The sequence below is a fragment of the Astatotilapia calliptera genome, chromosome 17, assembly GCF_964374335.1.
Source record: "Astatotilapia calliptera chromosome 17, fAstCal68.1, whole genome shotgun sequence".
Taxonomy (NCBI): domain Eukaryota; kingdom Metazoa; phylum Chordata; class Actinopteri; order Cichliformes; family Cichlidae; genus Astatotilapia; species Astatotilapia calliptera.
In genome coordinates, this window is record NC_137438.1 from 15,147,392 (window position 1) to 15,166,982 (window position 19,591).

General features: G+C 39.6%; 1 protein-coding gene across 3 annotated transcripts in view; it reads left to right on the forward strand.

Annotated features, from left to right (window-relative positions):
* The first annotated feature begins 1,829 nt into the window (after positions 1-1,829).
* Positions 1,830-19,591, forward strand: part of LOC145421365 (phosphatidylinositol 3-kinase regulatory subunit alpha-like) — a 98,372-nt gene continuing 80,610 nt past the window's right edge. For all 3 annotated transcript variants that reach the window (XM_080291595.1, XM_080291596.1, XM_080291597.1), the window contains exon 1: positions 1,830-4,003. In XM_080291595.1, the coding sequence (XP_080147721.1) occupies positions 3,964-4,003 (40 nt within the window). In that variant the 5' untranslated portion in view covers positions 1,830-3,963. The remainder of the gene's footprint in view (positions 4,004-19,591) is intronic.

Below are 19,591 nucleotides of genomic sequence, written 5' to 3' on the forward strand. Positions count from 1 at the left end.
CAAAAAGTCATTATTGAACATATTACAGAGAGCACTTTTCTCAAAAGTAATGCAGTACATTACTTAATTACTCACAGGAAAAGTAATTTGTTACACTACTCGTTAAATTACTTTTATGTTACTCTGTAAAATAGCTGAAACACTGTCTCATAACCACATTTTAACAATATAACCTAAGGCTACTACTCCACACACCAACACAAATCTCTAGTGAGGACATGCATTTCTAAAATCTTTCTCTTAGTAGAATACAAAGCTGACCATGCAAAGTAAAGTTGAAAACTACACTCCACACACACAAAAAAAAAAACCCGATTGCCACAGTAATTCTACTTGAACAGGTAGAATCTGCTTGTTACCTGTTGAAGTTCAGAGTCTGGCTGCTGGGCGGCAACTCAGCCACTCGGCATTTACTCGGCGTTCACTCTGGGTTCTTGGCTATCTTAGTGTTAGCATGCTGTTTGGGCAGATGCTTGCAAAGAACCGAAGTTGTGTTAGCAGCATAATGCAATTGTTTCTGCCCTGGAAGCAGTTTTCAACTTTACCATTTATCTCGTCCTTTTGTGTAATACAGATAACTGTCCATATCCAAACTTTAGACTGCGTTACTATTTCGTCCTCTGACACGCGAACTGAAATCAGCAGGTTGTAATGCGAGTGCAAAAACTGATAAGAGGCAGGCAGGCTAACAATTCCAAGAAATTGGATTACTTGGTAGTCCAGTAGTCCAGTAGATTCCCATTCCTAGTGAACATGAGCCATCTTCTATTGGCCAAAGCTCATTTAAATTGTAATCACAGAGGAAAGGAAGCATAGAGGAGGAGATGTTATGGTATAGGAGTGGTCACTTAATTAGCATATACATATGCAGCAACATTTCATTCCATCTTTCTACATGGCAATAAAACAAAAGCCACCTCCAGGGTTTTTCATAGACTGTTTTTGCCATATAATTCTTTGATTGTTTGTCCTGGGGCTTTTTTTTTTGTTTGCTCGCCAGCACTTTCTGCTTGGAATGCTTCATCCACTTTAGACAACAGTATGCAGTAAAAACCATGGCGCAAATTATATATCATTTCTCTAGTTTTACTTGGCATAGTTTCAAGTCCGCACTTTAGAGTTGAAGTGAAGACTCATGAAGGCTGCATCTTGCTGCTACATCATCTTAAATCTGTCACGGACACGCTGGCCTGTCTGACGACTCCAGAAGGTTAAAGATATAAAGACCTGGATAACCCCTAAATTTCCTGCGTCTAAATTTAGATAAAACTGTGGTTATTATTTTCAGCCCTAAAAATCTTAGCAGTATGGTCTAACCAGATGCTTACTCAAGATTTGTTTATATATATATTTATATTGTATTTATATAGAGTCATTTTTGACCAGGATGTGAACTTCAATGTGCATATTAAATAAATATGTAGTTTGGCTATGCCATGGAACAAGACTTTTGGACTGCCTCTCATTCTCATTCTTGTTCTGAATCTGGAAAACTATCAGGTGAAAAAGTAGGGAAAGGCAGTGGTGCACGCACTGATTGGACACGGTGAGGACATACTTGGTAGTGGAAGGAATACTTCAAGGTGTTCCGCCTCATGGTTAAACCGTTCTCATGGTTAAAGAATAGATTTACTTTATATCTCCTTTTAAACATCGTCTCAGAACGGGATAGAGGCAAGTAGAATATATCAAATGCACTATCCCACCCAAAACCAAACCCCAAGAACAAAGCAGGTAAAATGGCAAAACTAAACCAGTTTTTAAAATCAACCATACATATGTGCACGTGTGTTTGCATGTGTGCATAACATACATATATATATACACACACACACACACGCACTTTTCTATCGTCCTATTTTGCTGACCTCTGCAGGAATAATCTGTCTTTTTGCAGTATGGAGTGCTCTCCATCTCTACCCTGGAAATGTGCGCACCTGATGACGCAGCAATCTCTGGCTCTCTGTTGCTGCGTCATTTGTGCATCAGACTACAAACAAAGCTGCGCTGCCGTTCTCCATCACGCATGCCTCTATCTTCTGTTTTACTTATTCATTCATTCCTAAAATGCGAACTCGGCATTCGGACACCTGCAGACTCGCACTGGACGTCCCACAGTTGTTACATAATTCATGCTTTTTGGCATCTCCACAATTCCCATCTAATCTTAACTCTCAGTAACATTATAATGACAGACGCAAAAAAAACAAAAAACAAAAAAACAAAATCAAACCTATATGGGATTCGTTATCTTGCTGCAGTTGCTGCGTCGGTGCGCCGCACCGACCCGTCCCGTCTCGGCCGCTCACTGGCATATTTTACAAGGCGGAGGAGGGCTTTACTGACATCAGCACTGCCGCTCTCTACGACACAGAGCAGGCTGCCTGTCTTCTGACCAGCCAACGCCATCAACTTATCCTCCAGTCGGGGCTTTGATTATTTGGGTCGCTCTGTGGGTTTTCAGGTACTGGCGAAGCTTAACAGTTCGCGCACCGAGCCATCAGTGGAAGGGGAGAGTTCCTCTGTGCAGTTTCAGTGGTGAGTTTGGGGCGTGTTTGTGGGAAGCCGACAGCAGGGCAGACTAGAGCATGGCGAACTTCATATTCGCCTAGTCATGCTTCTTGTAACTGGTAATATTTAGGGTTCATCAGCCTGCAAACAGAATGGTGTGAGATATGCGTTTTATTTAAAATATTATTACATTTTGATTATTTTTTATTTATTCAAACTGACCCTCAGGCAGATATTGTAATTTTTTTTATTATTATTTCTCTAGTGCAAAAAACATGTGTCAATATATTCTTGGTTTAAAATTCTAACATGCTGGATTAAAAACAGTACATTTGTTGACAATCTAACTCCATTTTAAGTTTGTAGGAGTGTCAGTCTGCGTCAGATGGTTACGCAGACAAGAAAGTAGAGGCAGCAGGATCTCATATAGAAGAGTGCACACAGAGGCACTCTGTAAAGAAAGCCAAATTCTGCAGTGCAGTGGATTTCCTCAGGTGTGTGTGTATGTGTGTGAGTGTGTATATGTGTGTGGCTTCCAAGTAGACTGATTACCATCAGGAGAAAATATCTACACTCTGGGATTTCATCTAAAGGTCTGGCAAAAGTTGGACACCCTTCAGTTTCCAGACTGCCTGGTGTCCCGAAACAATCTTGTCTTTTGTCTTTTCAAATCACAGACACTGTGTGTTGGGTAATCTGCCTTTCTGAATATTTGGATTGTAAAAGCACGCAAGCCTCAGACTGGGTCCCTGTGACTGACAGGTGAATTACTGTGGATTTTTAAGGAACTGTGTGGATATCCAAATCAGGAAAGACCAGCCGACTGTTCAGTTCACCACAATTGAGGAAGTTTTGGATAAAGAACTTTGGACCTTTTCTTTAAGGGGTTATGGGTCTAATTGCACCTCAGGGATAGGATTTTGAACAGATGTATTTCAATTGGTTCATCTCAGTGAGCATGGCAGAGCAAATCTCAGGTGGCATCCCATGAATCCCAGGTTTAGAGCGAGAACCATTTTCACCTCAGGTATTCTGAATTAACTGAGTTTTCATTTAGTACTATTTAATTTCACTTTTAATACAAAAAAATCTCAGGTGACATCAATAGGTTTAGCTTTGTACCTTCCTGTGAACTCTTGTTGCTATGGCATCTCACAGCTTCCAGTACCGGGCGCTTTTTGAATATGAGCGTGAGCATGGGGATGATATCAGTCTCCAGCCAGGCGACCTGCTCACTGTTCTGAAGGCCACACTGATGACAGCAGTGGGGCTGGAGTACCAGGAGGGGGGTGAGCGGAGTCCCAAAGGTTGGTTGCATGGGATTAATGAGAGGACCAAGGAGAAGGGAAACTTTCCAGGGACATTTGTAGAGTATGTTGGGGTGGTCACAGTTGGCCCTGCTGTGGATAAATGTCCTGACCTGTACCCCCAACTCCAGGGGGGAAACAGACAATGGTGGGACCTCAGCCTCCTGGAGGAGCTGCTGCTTTTGGTAAGTTCAGTTTGAGTTTGCATCGATGAGATCAACTTGATCCTTGGGTTTTCTGTTGAAATCTTTTTATTGGCTTATCAGTTCGAACGTAATATAACAGAGCTCAAGCAAAGAAAAAAACCAGACCACTTTCTCAGTTTTATTAACAAGGTTGCCAATGATACCACCACACATGGGTAGTGTTTGGATTTGGTTGACACTACAAGACCCAAAAGGGGCTAACCAGGGGTGAAAGTGGAGAGAGTGATCATTTATAGAAAAACATCAAGAGGGTTTTTGTTTGCTGCAGCTTGGTATTGCTTTAGGAGAAAACCAACGTATACTTTAAAACTCTACAGATATCGTTTATCCTGCTCATTCTTGTCCAGTTATAGCCTAAGTAGAATCTGCTTTTTTGTAGAATTCAACTGGCTAAATTGATAAAGAGAAGTCAAACTCAAAGCCACAGGAACAGTACAGGCCAGCTGATTATAGCCTGTCTTGTTTTTGAGTGAGTCATTTCAACCCTCTGCATCACTGCACCACACCAAATCCCACTTTAACCTGTAGCGCTAAATTGGCAATGAGGTTTTGGCAAACATTTTTAAAGAACAGATAAAGAAGAAAAATGTGGTACGAAATAGTAGATGTTGGACTGGTAAAGTATGTTTGGCATAGTGAAATTAGATGCCACAGTACAAACAAAGACAAAATATACAAAATCAAATACTACTGCAGCCATCAAAGTCTTGTGTTAAAGTCTTTCAAAAAAATAAACCAAAAGAACCTCTATTTAAAACTCTGCATAGATTGGAAGACAATTTACAGTTGGGAATGATCTGAAAGTAATGTTGATTAAAATGCCTATCCTTTGTTTGGACTCATGTTCTTGATAATCCCTTGAGTAGGGAAAACTGGGTAGTTTTAGGTTCCTGCTGGTTCAATTTAAGGCCAGAAAAGCAACCATCAAACCATCAAATGGGAAGGTTACTTTCAGTTTTCACATCTTGTGTTTCTAAGGCTCAGGGTGAGAGGTTGCTAGTGGGTCATATATGATTCTTCAACAGTTTTACAAAACACTAAAACTTTCGTCCAGATAATTATAGTTGCATGATGTTACTGATGTTATTTGTTACTACTGCAAGCATGCGTCCTGCATGCATGCACATATAAGAATCGTGTAAGACCTAAACATTTATCAGCAGTTTGCAAAAAACAGTCATTTGTTAAGTGCTACTGTGTGTAAGCTTGCAAATCATTTGTTTGTAATGAACTGTAAAAATGGCATTGAGCAAGTGTAGGTCCAGACTGCATAGTGCAGTGGTGTTAATAACCTCTATTATTTCACAATGCATTGCATATGAGCAGGAAAATATATTTTGTATTTTTGTTAGCAGTAACCTCATTTTCAACTAATTCTATATATTCATTCCATTAGACTGGGTTGCATTTGTTCAGATTTTTTGCTGAACTTGATCCTTCAGCTGTAGTCCAGCTAGACTTGTCTTAAACCTGTTCTGTGTAAATTCTACCAGACCCAAGTAGCTTCTCTTTCTCTGTCAGCTATGTGAATACTTGATAAAGTGTGTTAGTCGTGATGGAATGCATTTTCTGGAAGCTAATATGATTTCATTGAAGTTTTCTGCATCTTTTATTTTGTTAGATAACCGATTAATTCCTATGAACATATTTTGGACAGTTACAACTGTTTTTAGTTTTCCATTAGTTGAGGCCTTATTTTAATGGTCATGCTATGTTATGCTACCTATGATTAATTATGATTACTTCTCCATCCTACATTCATCATTGCATACATGCACTACTTTGCATTTGGTGATTCATTCCCTGACTCTGATTCCAGATAGAAGACTGACTTAATACTTAGAACTAATGTGCTCGCTATGTGTATCCAGTATAAGTGGATTTTTTTTATGGTTTATTTAGGATTGAGCACAAACATGCAATAATGAGGACTACAGGGACTTGAGCCTAAAAATCTGAAAAGCACTGGGAAACAGATCTGCCCTACATAAAAAAGCTATTATGAGCCCTGCAGGCTTTGTTTTATAGAGGGTTGGGTGGTTAGCTCCATTTTAGTCTTGGCTGTCTGATGCATAGTTTGTTCAGATCTGCTGTGTTTATGGCTTTTTATTTGCTAAACAGGTCAGATGCAAAACAATGGTTTCTCCTTGCCTTCCTCTGCTGACTCCTGGCTGCTTTTAATTGTCTGCTTGCTGATTCTTTTATGAGTCTTAGTCTTACAAAAGTAACATTCATGTTGTTCTCGTCTTGAGTACCTGTAAATGTGTTGGTCATGTCCATCTACCCCTGCTCTTTACAATGATCAATGATGATGATATGGTGCCTGTAACATCCTTCAGCATTACCTGAATGGTGGTGGGTTAGTGAAGGTCTGGGGAGGAATATCCATGAGCACAGACCTTTACAGGCTAGACAGTGGCACCCTGACGCTTGGGAATTGGGATGAAATTCTTGGACTCACTGTTAGACCCTATAGTGCACGGCGGTGTGCGACAGCTGTGAGAGTAAGGAGACACATCCCGGAGGATGAAGGAATTGATACCACCGATTGCCCACCACCCCTTCACACACACACACACACACACACACACACACACACACACACACACACACACACACACACACACACACACACACACACACACACACACACACATGCAAACACACGCAGAAACAATTGCTTGACCTAAATCCAATAGAACACCTCTAGGACATTATGTTTAGAACACAAGCAGTTTGGGGGGAGTGGCTATACAAATATACAGTTTTGATTTGATGCAATGAATTTTTGGCAAAAGAGACTAATCTGCTGCTTTATATTTCTTCACTTTGATTTTTGGGGTGTTTCTGAATTCATCGCTCTGTATGTTGGTCATTCTCATTCCCATCAAACATCCTTTTGTTCATAACATATTACGCAGTCCCTTATGAGTATAGATCTCCAGCATGATTTTTTTTCCCATTAAGAACTGATGTCTTTTTAAGAGGTGTGTGTACATTTTCCATTTTTCCTGAAGGGGAGGGATGGGAACATTATTATGACAAATAGAGACAAGAGATAAGAAAAAACCGTTGAGGTCATCAGAGTTCACTCTGGAGCTCACAGACGTAATCACATGCTGCACTCTCCTCTGCTGTGATAAGGCAGCTCATGTCTTATCTGTAGATGAGCCCTATAGCATCCTATGCTCTGTTCCTCTCTTATGTAAATGAGGGATGCAGTTAGATGCAAACTAGAAGATTAGACATCGTCAGTTTGTTCAGAGGCTTTGATCAGAAGAATTTGGTCAAGTAGAGCAAATTTGACACAACACCCTCACACCCTCAGTTTCATCACCACAGCAAGATCTAAGAAAAACTTTGAAGGTTCATAGAGAGAAACACCCCCGCATAGCAAGCAGGTCTGGCCCGGTTCTGGTATCAAGCTGGCACTTCTGACTGACTGGTGTCATGGCAGGGTGTATGTCAACCAGATGTGGGCCAGGTCTGGCAATGATGGCACTATTTATGTTCCTATTTTCCTACTTTAGTTAGAAGACCCAAATGCCATGTTACAATACTATACTGCTATGGTGGCTAATGTTTCAAACGCAGGTTTGACAGGTTTGTGAGTGTACACTTTATCCAAAACCTAGTGAGGGTTTACTCAAGTTTACCACTAAGTGGCTGTGGCTCAGGAGGTAGAGCAGGTCACCTGCTGATCAGAAGGTTAGTGGTGTGATCCCTGGCTCCACCTGTCTGCATGTCAAGTATGAATGTAATTAGGAAGCACTCAGTTTAGAGAAAGTGTGTGATTGGGGGAATGTGGCATATTGTATTGAGTAATCTGGGAGAGTACAAAAGCCCTATGCAAGAATCAGTTAATTCTCTGTCTGAGCAGTTTTGTCATCTTCCTTTTGCAGTATTATGCACATGTTCTTATTACATGGCTTGATTAAAGTACTCATTAGGCTGACATCTGGAGCCAGAGCTGAAACTGTTCTGGGCCAGCTCAGGGCCAGCAGTGTGTCTGCAACTGGCCCGTGGCTGCACACACCTTACACATGGCCCACATACCACAAACAATGACGGCCCTTTGGTGGCCCAGATCTGGTTTGCCAGATGTGGACCACACATGGGCCAACACAAGGCCAGTTGCAGACACACCGGTGGTCCTTCGCACATCTGGCAAACCAGATCTGGGCCACCAAAGGGCCGTCATTTTTTGCGGTATGTGGCCATGTGTAATCACACTGCGTGGGCCAGATCCGGACCATACCAATTTTCCTATGTGGGACTGTATTTTCATAGTTCATTATCATTTGTTGTAGAGCACTGCATTCTCAAATTACTGGTTTACTTGTGGTTCCTACTGTATTTATTGTTGGAGTCTCTCTGTATTACTGTAGGGTGTTTACCTTAGAATATAAAGTGCCTTGAGTCAGTTGTTGTGATTTGGTTATATAAAGCAAGTTGATTCCTATTGAATTGAAGTTTTGTATGCTGAAGCTGGCTGTTGTTCACAAAACTGGTTTCAGGAAACACATTTCAACAAATCTTTTTAAGAAGTATTTATTTTTACTGGCGAGGGAGCGAATTTATCTCAGCCTGTAACTCTTTAGTTTGAGAAAAAAAATACACCTTTTAGGCAACACAGTGATGCTTTGTTTGAATTTTTAATTTGTTGTAGTGCATTAGTTAGCTCCATCTCCATCCACCCATTGAATGGGATATGATGTAGTGCTGCATGAGAGTTGTGCTGAAATGATCAGCATCTTAACTCTTTGAGGAGTAGAGAGTTTGAAAGTTACTATTGTCTTCTCCTTTGGCCCTTGGTCAGTATGTCAGAATGTGTAATGTCGGTGTGTATCTAGTCAGCCCCACTCAACTGCGACCATCGATTCAGATGTGGGTCTCATAAAAGGTTTTATTCACAGGGTTTGGCTTCCTTTTCATCTTGTCTTTTGACAAGTAGATATGTAGAAGGCATCAGGTGAGCCATCAGCTAATGTGGGCTGGGACTGAGATCATTTGATCTTCTGATATTGTGCAAATAGACAATCAGCACGAGAGTCCAGTCTTCCAGGAGGTAGGTTGATTATTATACTGTACGTGCAGCTCCTGAAATTGTTCAACCAATATTTCTTTTCTTTTTTTTAGAGCAGAAGTACTGTGAGTACTTTAACTGTGGGTATTTTACTGAATGACAGAACAGTGCTAAAATTTAAAGCACACAGAACAGGAGCAGGCTGGCTCATAAAAAGCTGGCAAGGAAATGATTGGAGTGGAATGATGATGTCAATGATTTTGACAGTGTGAGAAAGAGGAAGTGATATAAAGAATAAGAACTAACAGCCTGATCATACAGGAAAAGCAAACAGTTGAGTGATTGCAGATCTTCTTCCTACAACTTACACATAAGCTTCATGAAGCTACACAGAAGCAGTCTGCAAAGCCCTACAATCACAGAGATGGAGCTGCTCATGGCTCAGTGAGGCTAGGAAAATGGTGTCCCAGGGAAACTGTTGTCAATAAGCTTTTATTTTACTCGGTATCTAATTGGGCTTAGAATTACTTTGTTTGCTCAATAATCTTCTCTTCCCCAAGCAAAGAACCATGATAGACCAGAGGCTCTCCCTCCCATTCTACTTTAAATACTCTAGGAACAACAAGTAGGCCTGCAGAGCGAGAGCGAAGTGCTCTAATAGGGTGATATGGTACTACAAGGTCATTAAGATATGATGGGGCCTGATTATTTAAGACCTTGTATGTGAGGAGCAGGATTTTGAATTCAATTCTGGATTTAACAGGAAGCCAATGAAGGGAAGCCAAAACAGGAGAAATATGCTCTCTCTTTCTAGTCCCTGTCAGGACTCTTGCTGCAGCATTTTGGATTAGCTGAAGGCTTTTCAGTGAGTTTTTTGGACATCCTGATAATAATGAATTACAGTAGTCCAGCCTGGAAGTAATAAATGCATGAACTAGTTTTTCAGCGTCACTCTGAGACAGGATATTTCTAATTTTAAAGATGTTGTGCAAATGGAAGAAAGCAGTCTTATATATTTGTTTAATATGTGCGCTGAAGGACATGTCCTGGTCAAAAATGACTCCAAGGTTCCTCACAGTGTTACTGGAGGCCAAGGTAATGCCATCCAGAGTAAGAATCTGGTTAGATACCATATTTCTAAGATTTTCAGGGCCGAGTACAATAACCTCAGTTTTATCTGAATTAAGAAGCAGAAAGTTAGCGGTCATCCAGGTCTTTATGTCTTTAAGACATTCTTGCAGTTTAACTAATTGGTGTGTGTTATCTGGCTTCATGGACAGATAGAGCTGGGTGTCATCAGCATAGCAGTGAAAATGTATGCTATGTCTTCTAATGATGCTGCCTAAGGGAAGCATGTATAATGTAAACAGAATTGGTCCTAGCACTGAACCCTGTGGAACTCCATAATTAACCTTAGTGTGTGAAGAGGACTCTCCATTTACATGCACAAATTGGAGTCTATTAGATAGATATGATGCAAACCACTGCAATGCAGTACCTGTAATACCTACAGCATGTTCTAATCGCTCTAATAGGATATTATGGTCAACAGTATCGAATGCTGCTGAGAAGCTGGGAAGAAATACATTTGAAATAATTATTGTGAAAGTAGAACAGTCAAAGCCTGTTTCACAGCGCCACACTGCTTCAATTAAGTCCATAGCTTCACCTCCTCAGCTCTGCTTTTCAGGCCTTAAACTGTTCAACTGGCCTTTTCTACTCTGGATTTCACTCTTTATTGGCCCTGATTGGTTCTCCATAATCTGGACTCTGTCAGCTAGGTTTCCGTTGCTGCTCAGACAAGGCAGGTTTTGCTGGTTTTCCACGTATTCAGTTGCCAATTGAATTGAATTGAATTGAATTGAATCTTTATTTTAAACATGTTAAAAAATCATCAGTCTGACCTGCTGTGCTCTGGTTCAAAATCCCATTTCGTCCAAGGAGCAATTATTCATCTTTTATCTAACTACAGTCTTCAATGTTTATTTATCAGCTAGCTTTGGCATATGCTACAGCAGCCTTCATGTTAATGTTAATTTTTGGCTCTCTTCCACACGATGTCTTTTGTTCTCCCTTCGTCCCCTCACTCGAACAGGTCATAGCAGATGACCACCCCTTCCTGAGCCTAGTTTTTCCTGGAGGTTTCTTCCTGTTAAAGGGGAGTTTTTCCTTCCCACAGTCGCCAAAGCGCTTTTACATAGGGAGTCATATAATTGTTGGGGTTTTCTCTGTTGTATTATTGTAGGCTCTACCTTACAATATAAAGCACCTTGAGGCAACTGTTGTTGTGATGAGGCACTGTACAAATAAAATAAAATCGAAAATAATAAAATGAGGGGGAGGAGGCCCCGGGGCAGACCCAGGACACGCTGGAGAGATTATATCTCTCGGCTGGCCTGGGAACGCCTTGGTATTCCCCCGGAGAAGCTGGAGGAGGTGGCTGGGGAGAGGGAGGTCTGGGCCTCTTTGCTTAGGCTGCTGCCCCCGCAACCCGGCCCCGGATAAAGCGGATGAAGATGGATGGATGGATGGATGGATAAAATGTTAAATTGTATGCAAACAATCCAGTGGGCCCCTGTATTGAGTTTACATTCATACATTTCTGTGGGTCAGAATGACGTCCTCTGTGGTTTTATGTAAAAGTGGTCAACTGTTTTTTTCTTTTGATCCCACACATCCCCAAATTTAGTATTTGATTAATAAGCCCCTAAATGTATATGGTTTTAATTTACAGAGCTGCAGGATTTTTAAAATGCAAATGAAAATTAAAAATAAATAAATAAAAATGAACCCCTTGGTGCTTCTAGTGTTTTAATCTCTTAAATTTAAGTAATAGTGCTTTCTTTAAATGCTGAATTCAATGACTTGCATATACATCGTCTAATGAAAATGTATCAACTTCTTTAGTTTTGCTGTCATTTTGAGGTTAATAGCTTTAATTACATTTTTATAAAGAAAAAAATGCCCTTCCAGTTTTCTATACAGGGTCAGTATTAGAGAGTGTATTCCATGCTGTCATGAGCCAAACCTTCACCTGTAAATCTTGCTCCTCCCTGAACCATGTGCAGCGACTCATGACCAGCTTTTATGTTTAAAACCCAATGAAGGCATGCAAATTGTTCTGACCTGCTTTCTCTCTTATATCCTCCCCATTCTCAGCATGTTTATGGAAGCCTATAAAATCACACACAATTTTATGGCCTTCTCTTCCTCTCTGCATTTGAATACCCCTAAAATGTCTTGATAAAATGGGGAACAGCTCATTTGACTGCTTCAATTTCAGTAACTGGGGGTGTTGTAAAAAATAATTTAAGCTGGGGCAGTAATGCATTTCAGCATTTGATGCATGGCATTAAAACAGCTCCAAGTTACAGCAGTAATATTAATGAGCAACTTCCAAAGGCTATTACAATGCATTATTCACACAGTGCATCTTTTCTTCATTTATTATTGATACTCAACGTTAGAATTTTATTAACATTCAGCAACAGAATATTTTAGAGCAGTCTGTGACTAATATCTGTTTTTCTACATTTGTCAGTGTGTATTGTTTATTTTGTCCTTTATTTTTCTTGAAACTTTAACAGTGAAAAAAGTGAATATGAGTGTGAATGCTTGTCTGTCTCTGTGTTAGCCCTGCATCAGATTGGCAATCTGTCCATTGTGAACCCTGTCTCTCGCCCTATGTAGCTGAGATAGCCTCCAGTCCCCCCATTACGACTCTGATAATCAAATAGGAACTTAACTGGCAACGCTGAAAAGGTTTTCTTAGCAGTCATTAGTCAGCAGGCAACAGCAGGACACCAAAAACTGCTCCCTGATCTTAAAGGTTAATGAGCAAAGTGAATACTTCACTCCCTCCTCACACTTCACTCCCATTAGTGAGATACAGAGTTAAATGGACAGTACAAAAAAAAGCCTTAAACAGCAAAATACTAGCATGACCTTCATACTATATCAGTTCACTTTGCAGCATCCAAACTCAACTGTAATGCAATAAAGTTAATGAGTCACGCATTCAGTGGTTCATATCAGACAGTTAATCAGATCTAGGCTTGTTTTGTTTTTTGTTTTCAAATGACAGTCACACTAGGAAAAACTGCAGTTGGAGACCAATCACCTCCACTCATGACCAAAATTACTATATGACCTACAATGAACCTGAGATTTGGTTGCCTTTGAAATAGTTGCTCCAAAGATGGGGACTCGGTCTACAACCACTAGCAGTCAGCTGCCATCTTCAAAGTCACTTTATGCCCATTAAGATGGACATAAAGTGGCAGCAACATGGAGTCAGTCTGCTATCAGTAATTTTCTAACTGAATGTTGTCAAGCTGCCAGTTACATGCATCTGTTTTGTGATAACACAGTGATTAACTGTGAAAGTCAACAAAAGTAGGGAATTTTCTTTCCACAAATAGTGACATACACTATACTTTCAAAAGTATTCACTTATCTGCCTTCACATGAATATGAACTTAAGCGACATCCCATTCTTAACCCATAGGGATATAACAGTACATACAACATAAGGTTGGGGACACCTGCAATCAGCTGAGTCATGAAATGTTTCTCCCACTCAAAATGCTCCATCCAGATGAACAGAACCAACACTTTTGGGATTAAACTTCTAACAATTACTGAGTCACAGCAAACAAAGGTGTTTGAGTTGTTCTGTTTAAGCTACATGATAAATGGGGCAATTTTCAGAAGCAGTGAGATGTTACTTTTGAAACTGAGTCTTGTACATTTTGGAATTACACTTTTTTTTTTGTACCTTTGGGTAATCTAAACAGATAATATTCTAGAAAAAGTTGGATATGAAACCTCTTAGATCTAATTCTTTATTCATAGTTTTCATGTGACTTGAGAGGTACTGGGACATGACCACATGGGCAGCCAAACAGTACTGCACTATCTACTCTACTTTCTGCAGTCCATCCTATGTATGTTCATAGAAGTTAACAAAATCCAATATTTACCTTTGCTTTAAAGAGAAACTATTTGTTGTTCTCCATCTCCCACACCATTCAGATTGAAAAATACATGTAGCTGTACTTTCATTGCTGGCTTCAACCTGGCAGTACACTGTAAAAAAAAAAGTGCTGTTTTTACAGGAAAACGCTGGCAGCTGGGGTTACCAGGGACTTCCTGTAAAAAATACAGCAGCACAGTATATCGCTTTACAGATGCAATATGTAAATTGATTTACAGTGAATGAAACTCACATTAAAACTGTTAAGTCTACAGAAAAAAGAAGTTAATTTCACACATTAATGTGTAATAAATAGACTATTTCCTGTATCTTTTACAAGTAATAAATGCTTATTGTGGATCCATAAATTGTAAAATTAACAGGGAAATATTGAACAAAAAACTAATTTAAAATGGTAGAACAACGGTGAAACTGTGCATATTAAATGGAGCTGCTCTGTATATTATACATAAAATCTATTACTATGCTGTATATTTTATGTTTTAATGTAAAATTTTAACCATAAACCAGCAAATTTATTACTGCTACGCCCACATCCAAACATGCAAAAATCTTGAGAAAACACAAGAGAGAAAAATATCACTTCTGGGAAATTTATTTTGCAGCCAGATTAGCCAAATGACAGCAAGTGGATGCATTTTTTCCAACTAACACAATATGCAAGGCACACAGCAACTACACAATTCAATCAAAATATAGGCTATAAAAGCTGTGGAATATTCCTGCAAAGCAAGAACCATATTCATGTTAAATAACCTGTTAAGACTTTAAAACAAAAAACACATATTGTTCCAAAAATGATCATAATCACCATGCAACGCAACACGCACCCTGCTGTCACCACAACCATGGCCTTGGTCAGAAAACACATCAGGAAAACCACGTGGTGAAACAAACCTGCACATGTGGTCTAGAAACACTGCAGTAGCAGCATGTTTTGTTTTTTTTAATTTTTATAAAGAACATTCCTTCAAAGCAAGAACATCTTCATGAATTGGCTTCATGCATTCGACCAGTAAAAGGTTTCAGTACACATTGTGGAACAAAATTAACAAAGTAAAACTAACAGTCCACTAACAGAGAGTCAAGATTTAGGCGTAGCGCCACTCATGGTCGGCGAGATCCTGAATCAGGGTGAGGACTCGAGGGTTCACACTGAGACGACGCTTTGAGTTTTTGTTCTCTACTTTGGTTCCTTTTTCTGGGTTTATGGAGAAGAAACACCTGTAGAATAAAAATCATATAAAAGTTTATTAAGCATTTTTATAATTGATCAGTTAAAATACAAGTACAAAGTAAAAATTAAGTATATACACATATATATACACACAGTCATGGCCATGACCACGTTCAAGACGAAGTATAACCAAAATGCTGTGGGGAAGTGAACAATGCATGGTCAAAAGTATTGGCACCCTTCACGAGTGTCTTTTGCAGTGATATGTCACACTTTAGCATTTTTAAAATCCAAAACAAAGGTTACAGGTAGTCAGACGTCAGCTGACGCTTGGTCTAGCCCTGAGTCTCGGTCAGGCTTGGACCCGGATTCAGACTGTTATTTTATTTAACAAAACACACACACACACACACGCACACACACACACACAAAGAAAACAAAACAAAATTCTGCATGGCTGCTCTTTCTTCTAAAGGGATCTCGTCTGTGTGGTCTGAGTCAGTCTGATGTTTTCTTTTTCTTATTTTGGGTGTTGAAGTGCGCCTTACATTTTCAATTCTGTTCTGCAACTGTTTGACAAGTGAAAGGTAGCCTGCGCCAACAATATCACCCTCTATTAAATCTAGCAGAGAATTGGGATATTTTGCCACCATTTTTTTGCAACGTCAATTGAATGTTTTCTACCTACATGAGGGCATTTTTCCATCATCTCAGTCACAACAATCCGGACCATTTGCCTCCTCAGTTTTGGGCGAGGCCCTTTCACAGAAAATCACATACAGTTCATACACTTGATGGAGCAGGGTATGGATCAGGTAACACTTATATTAATGTTAAACTATTTACAGTGAGAAGTGAGCTATTAGTTGGACATTATTTTGCCACAATACTATGCTTTAGTGGAATGACTCTGTATCCTTCAAGAATGTATGATACCAAAGGATAGAAATCAGGCAGGTCATTAATGTTGATACACTGTAACCCAAGACTGTCCTTTGTCACAGAATACAGATGGTATTCTGAGAGGAAGATGCCTTTGTGGATATCCATTAGAACATACACAGATGTGTCATTTTGAATCAAGATGAGTAGAAGTTCACCAAACTCCATACGCTCGTCATTTCTGTACACAAGAAACTGTTCCTTCTTATATGCAGTGCCCTTGTACTGAATGTCTGTGGTAACTGTGGTATTGCTTTCTGAAAAAGCTAACTCCCTGACTGCATGCTGAATAGTGTCATTGTAGAGGTTGGGATAAAACACACAGCTCTCCTTCACCTGCAGCAGTTCACGGCATTCTTGCCCTGCTAAAAGATAAGCCTGATACATCTGATGACGTGTTGACAAAGTTTGACAAATATTTTTGAAGCTTTTCAAGTGTCTGGCACATCTTTTAAAGTAACTGTGTTTACATTCAAAAGAGGGACATTTCTCCATGCCCTTAGCGGAAATGCAAATTATATTTCAGCACAATATGTATACACAGAACAACCCTTGGTCTCTGTAAGGTAGATGTGTTGTGTGTTTGTTACCTCTTACCATGCTCACCAAGTGTTTAAAGTCCTTCCAGCATCTAATACATGAGAACACACTAAGTGAGGGTGTTTGATTAGACAGAACAAATGTGTGTGTTTGGGGAGTTAGATGAGTTTAAGGACACAGGTCTGAGTTTACACAGTGTCCAAGTGTAGAGTGGACAGTTCTTTCTTCAGGGTGGAGAGGAAGGAGACTTCATTTCATGGCTAAAACTGACAGCCAGTTCATGGAGATATATTACATGCCTGAGGCTGATTTCTTCCTGCTTGAAATGTCTTCTCCTTCTTTTAGCCAGTCCCTTTAGTGGTCGGCATCATCTGCCTCTATCTCACTTTATCCCTAGTATCTTCCACTGTTGCATCAACACTGTATGTCCTCTTTGGCTACATTCATGAACCTTCTTTTTCTCACACTCAGCGTCCTTTATTGTCTACTATCCTCCCTCTGTATAGGTCCAAACCATCCAAAGCTTATCTCTCTAACTTATCTCCAAGGAGCTTAATCTAAGCTGTCCCTCTGATATACTAATTTCTAATCCTGCCCATTCTGGTGACTTTCAGTGAAAATCTGAGCATCTTTAATTCTATCACTTCCAGTTTGGTATCTTGTCTTTTTATCCCTTAGCCATAAAAGGCTGGTGTGGTGGCCGAAAACATTAGAGCACTTATGCAAATATGTGATGTCTTGACAAATCAAGCAGATATTTGAAGTTTACACAGCACCATTCTCGCATGAAAATATCTTAAAAGTTTATTTTGTGACCCAGAAAGAGTAATATTTCAAACTCCGCCACGCTGTGTTCCTCCGCCACTGCCTCGTTTGAGTTTTGGACAAAATGGATTCTGGGATATTGCATTTCGTCATTTTGAGCTGATTGGAGACCAAAGCAGCCAATCAGATTTTTTTGCATCCAAGTCTGTGATTGGCTGGTTTTGTGACACAAATATAACGGTGTACAGAAAGAGTTGAACGCGCACGGGCAGAAATGTTGAGAGCGCGAGCAACACATTGCGAGCAAGCGCAAATTCAAAAACTGAGCGAGAGGGGCTGCTATTGTGCGTGTGTGTGGATAATAGCAAACACTGAAATACATTTTTTGCACGCAGCAATGAATTTTGTTCACTCAAATGTAGCTTTTCTTCGCTCAAAATAAATTTCTCCTCAAAATGCAACACTTGCACCTGCAAATTTTTTTTACATGGCTCAATTTGTTTTTACGTGCGCTCAGAATAGTGGCACAAAAATAACGCCATACTCAGAGATGATCCCTGATGTCATTCTACCACCACATTAACCTATCTGTCATTCCTACTACTTATCCCAGCACTGCTTCACTGTCATCATATATGCCCTGCACCAGCAGCATACATTCATCACAAAAAATACAAATCTTTCTGACCTTTTCTATTTCTCCACCAAGACTCTCAAATCAGTCATTGCATCTGTAGTACTCTTTCTCAGCTGAAACACTATGGTTTCATCCAGTGTACGTTTCTGGACCATGTTGGTGAAGATGTCTGTACTTACTACTTACTTACTATACATTTCTCAGAGACCCTCTCACGCTCCAAAATTGTGTTAAACAGTCTGGTCAAAAAGTCCATTCTCCTTTCTCCTACACATCTCTATAACACCATATTTATGCAATCTGGATTACTTAACACTTCCTCCAAACTAATGCTCTGCTCTTCCGTTTTCCTTTCTCTCTCATTTTCATTATTCATCAGCTCCTCAAAGTACTCCTTCCACCTTTGCAAAACACTGCCTTCATTAGTTAGCACATTTCCATTTCTGTCATTAATCACCCTAACTTCCCGCCTTTGTCAGTTATATTTTCTTTCTTTCTATTTTTTTCAACCAGCAGGAGTTGTCGTAACAGCAAGGATAGATCCTAACTTCATATTTTTTACTTTGTGTGATTCAACAAATTAGATGATCCATATCCAGAAAAATTCTATGTAGGCAATAAACAGTAGATATGCAAAAATTTATTTATGAACCATCTATATTAGTGTTTCACACACAAATCTGGTTATAAATACTTTTAGCTTTTTTGAAATAAAAATTAGAAGACTTCAAATAATCTGTATGAACAAATTATTAGATAACAAATTATTAATAATAATTTAATCTTAAATGAAAGGCTTTCTATAGAGAGTGGAGAGTAACATTCTATAGAGACAGTCTAATGTTTTATTAATGAAAGAACTCACAGATGAGACATATTTACAGTCTAGGCACTAGTTTTAGTTATTCCACTTTCTTTCTTCTCCTGTGTTTCTGAGGAGTTTTTTTCCCCCACAGACTTGGTTTAACATCATTGGTTCTGTTGTACTCCAGGGTAAAGCTGAACTGCCCCTGAACTGCCCCTGCCTCATTATGCCAGCTTTGAAACACACACACACAGACACACAATAATGCTTAGCTCATGCAGCCAAGTGATGTGTGTCTCTTTCATATCACTGCTCTTCTATTCCACCATTTTACCCTCATCTTTACTACTTATTCTTTCTTGTGTTGGAGAGAGAAATGCGTCTGCCTGAGCAGATTCTCAGTATATTTTACTGATTTATGGTGAGATGTCCAAAAGTTTCTGGCAAGTTCTTTTATCTGGCAAATACACATTTTTATACAGTTGTGCCCGTGGATGATGATCTTTGCAACTGACAAGCATCAGCGTGAATGTACTGAATTTGATGTGAATCTCATTGACTGTCCTATTTTTTATTATTGAACAAATGAACATGATTCCACAGGGGAAGCAAAACTAAACACACTGAAAATGGAAACACGAGACTGTCAAAATAAAACAGGAAACATAATGACGCGAAG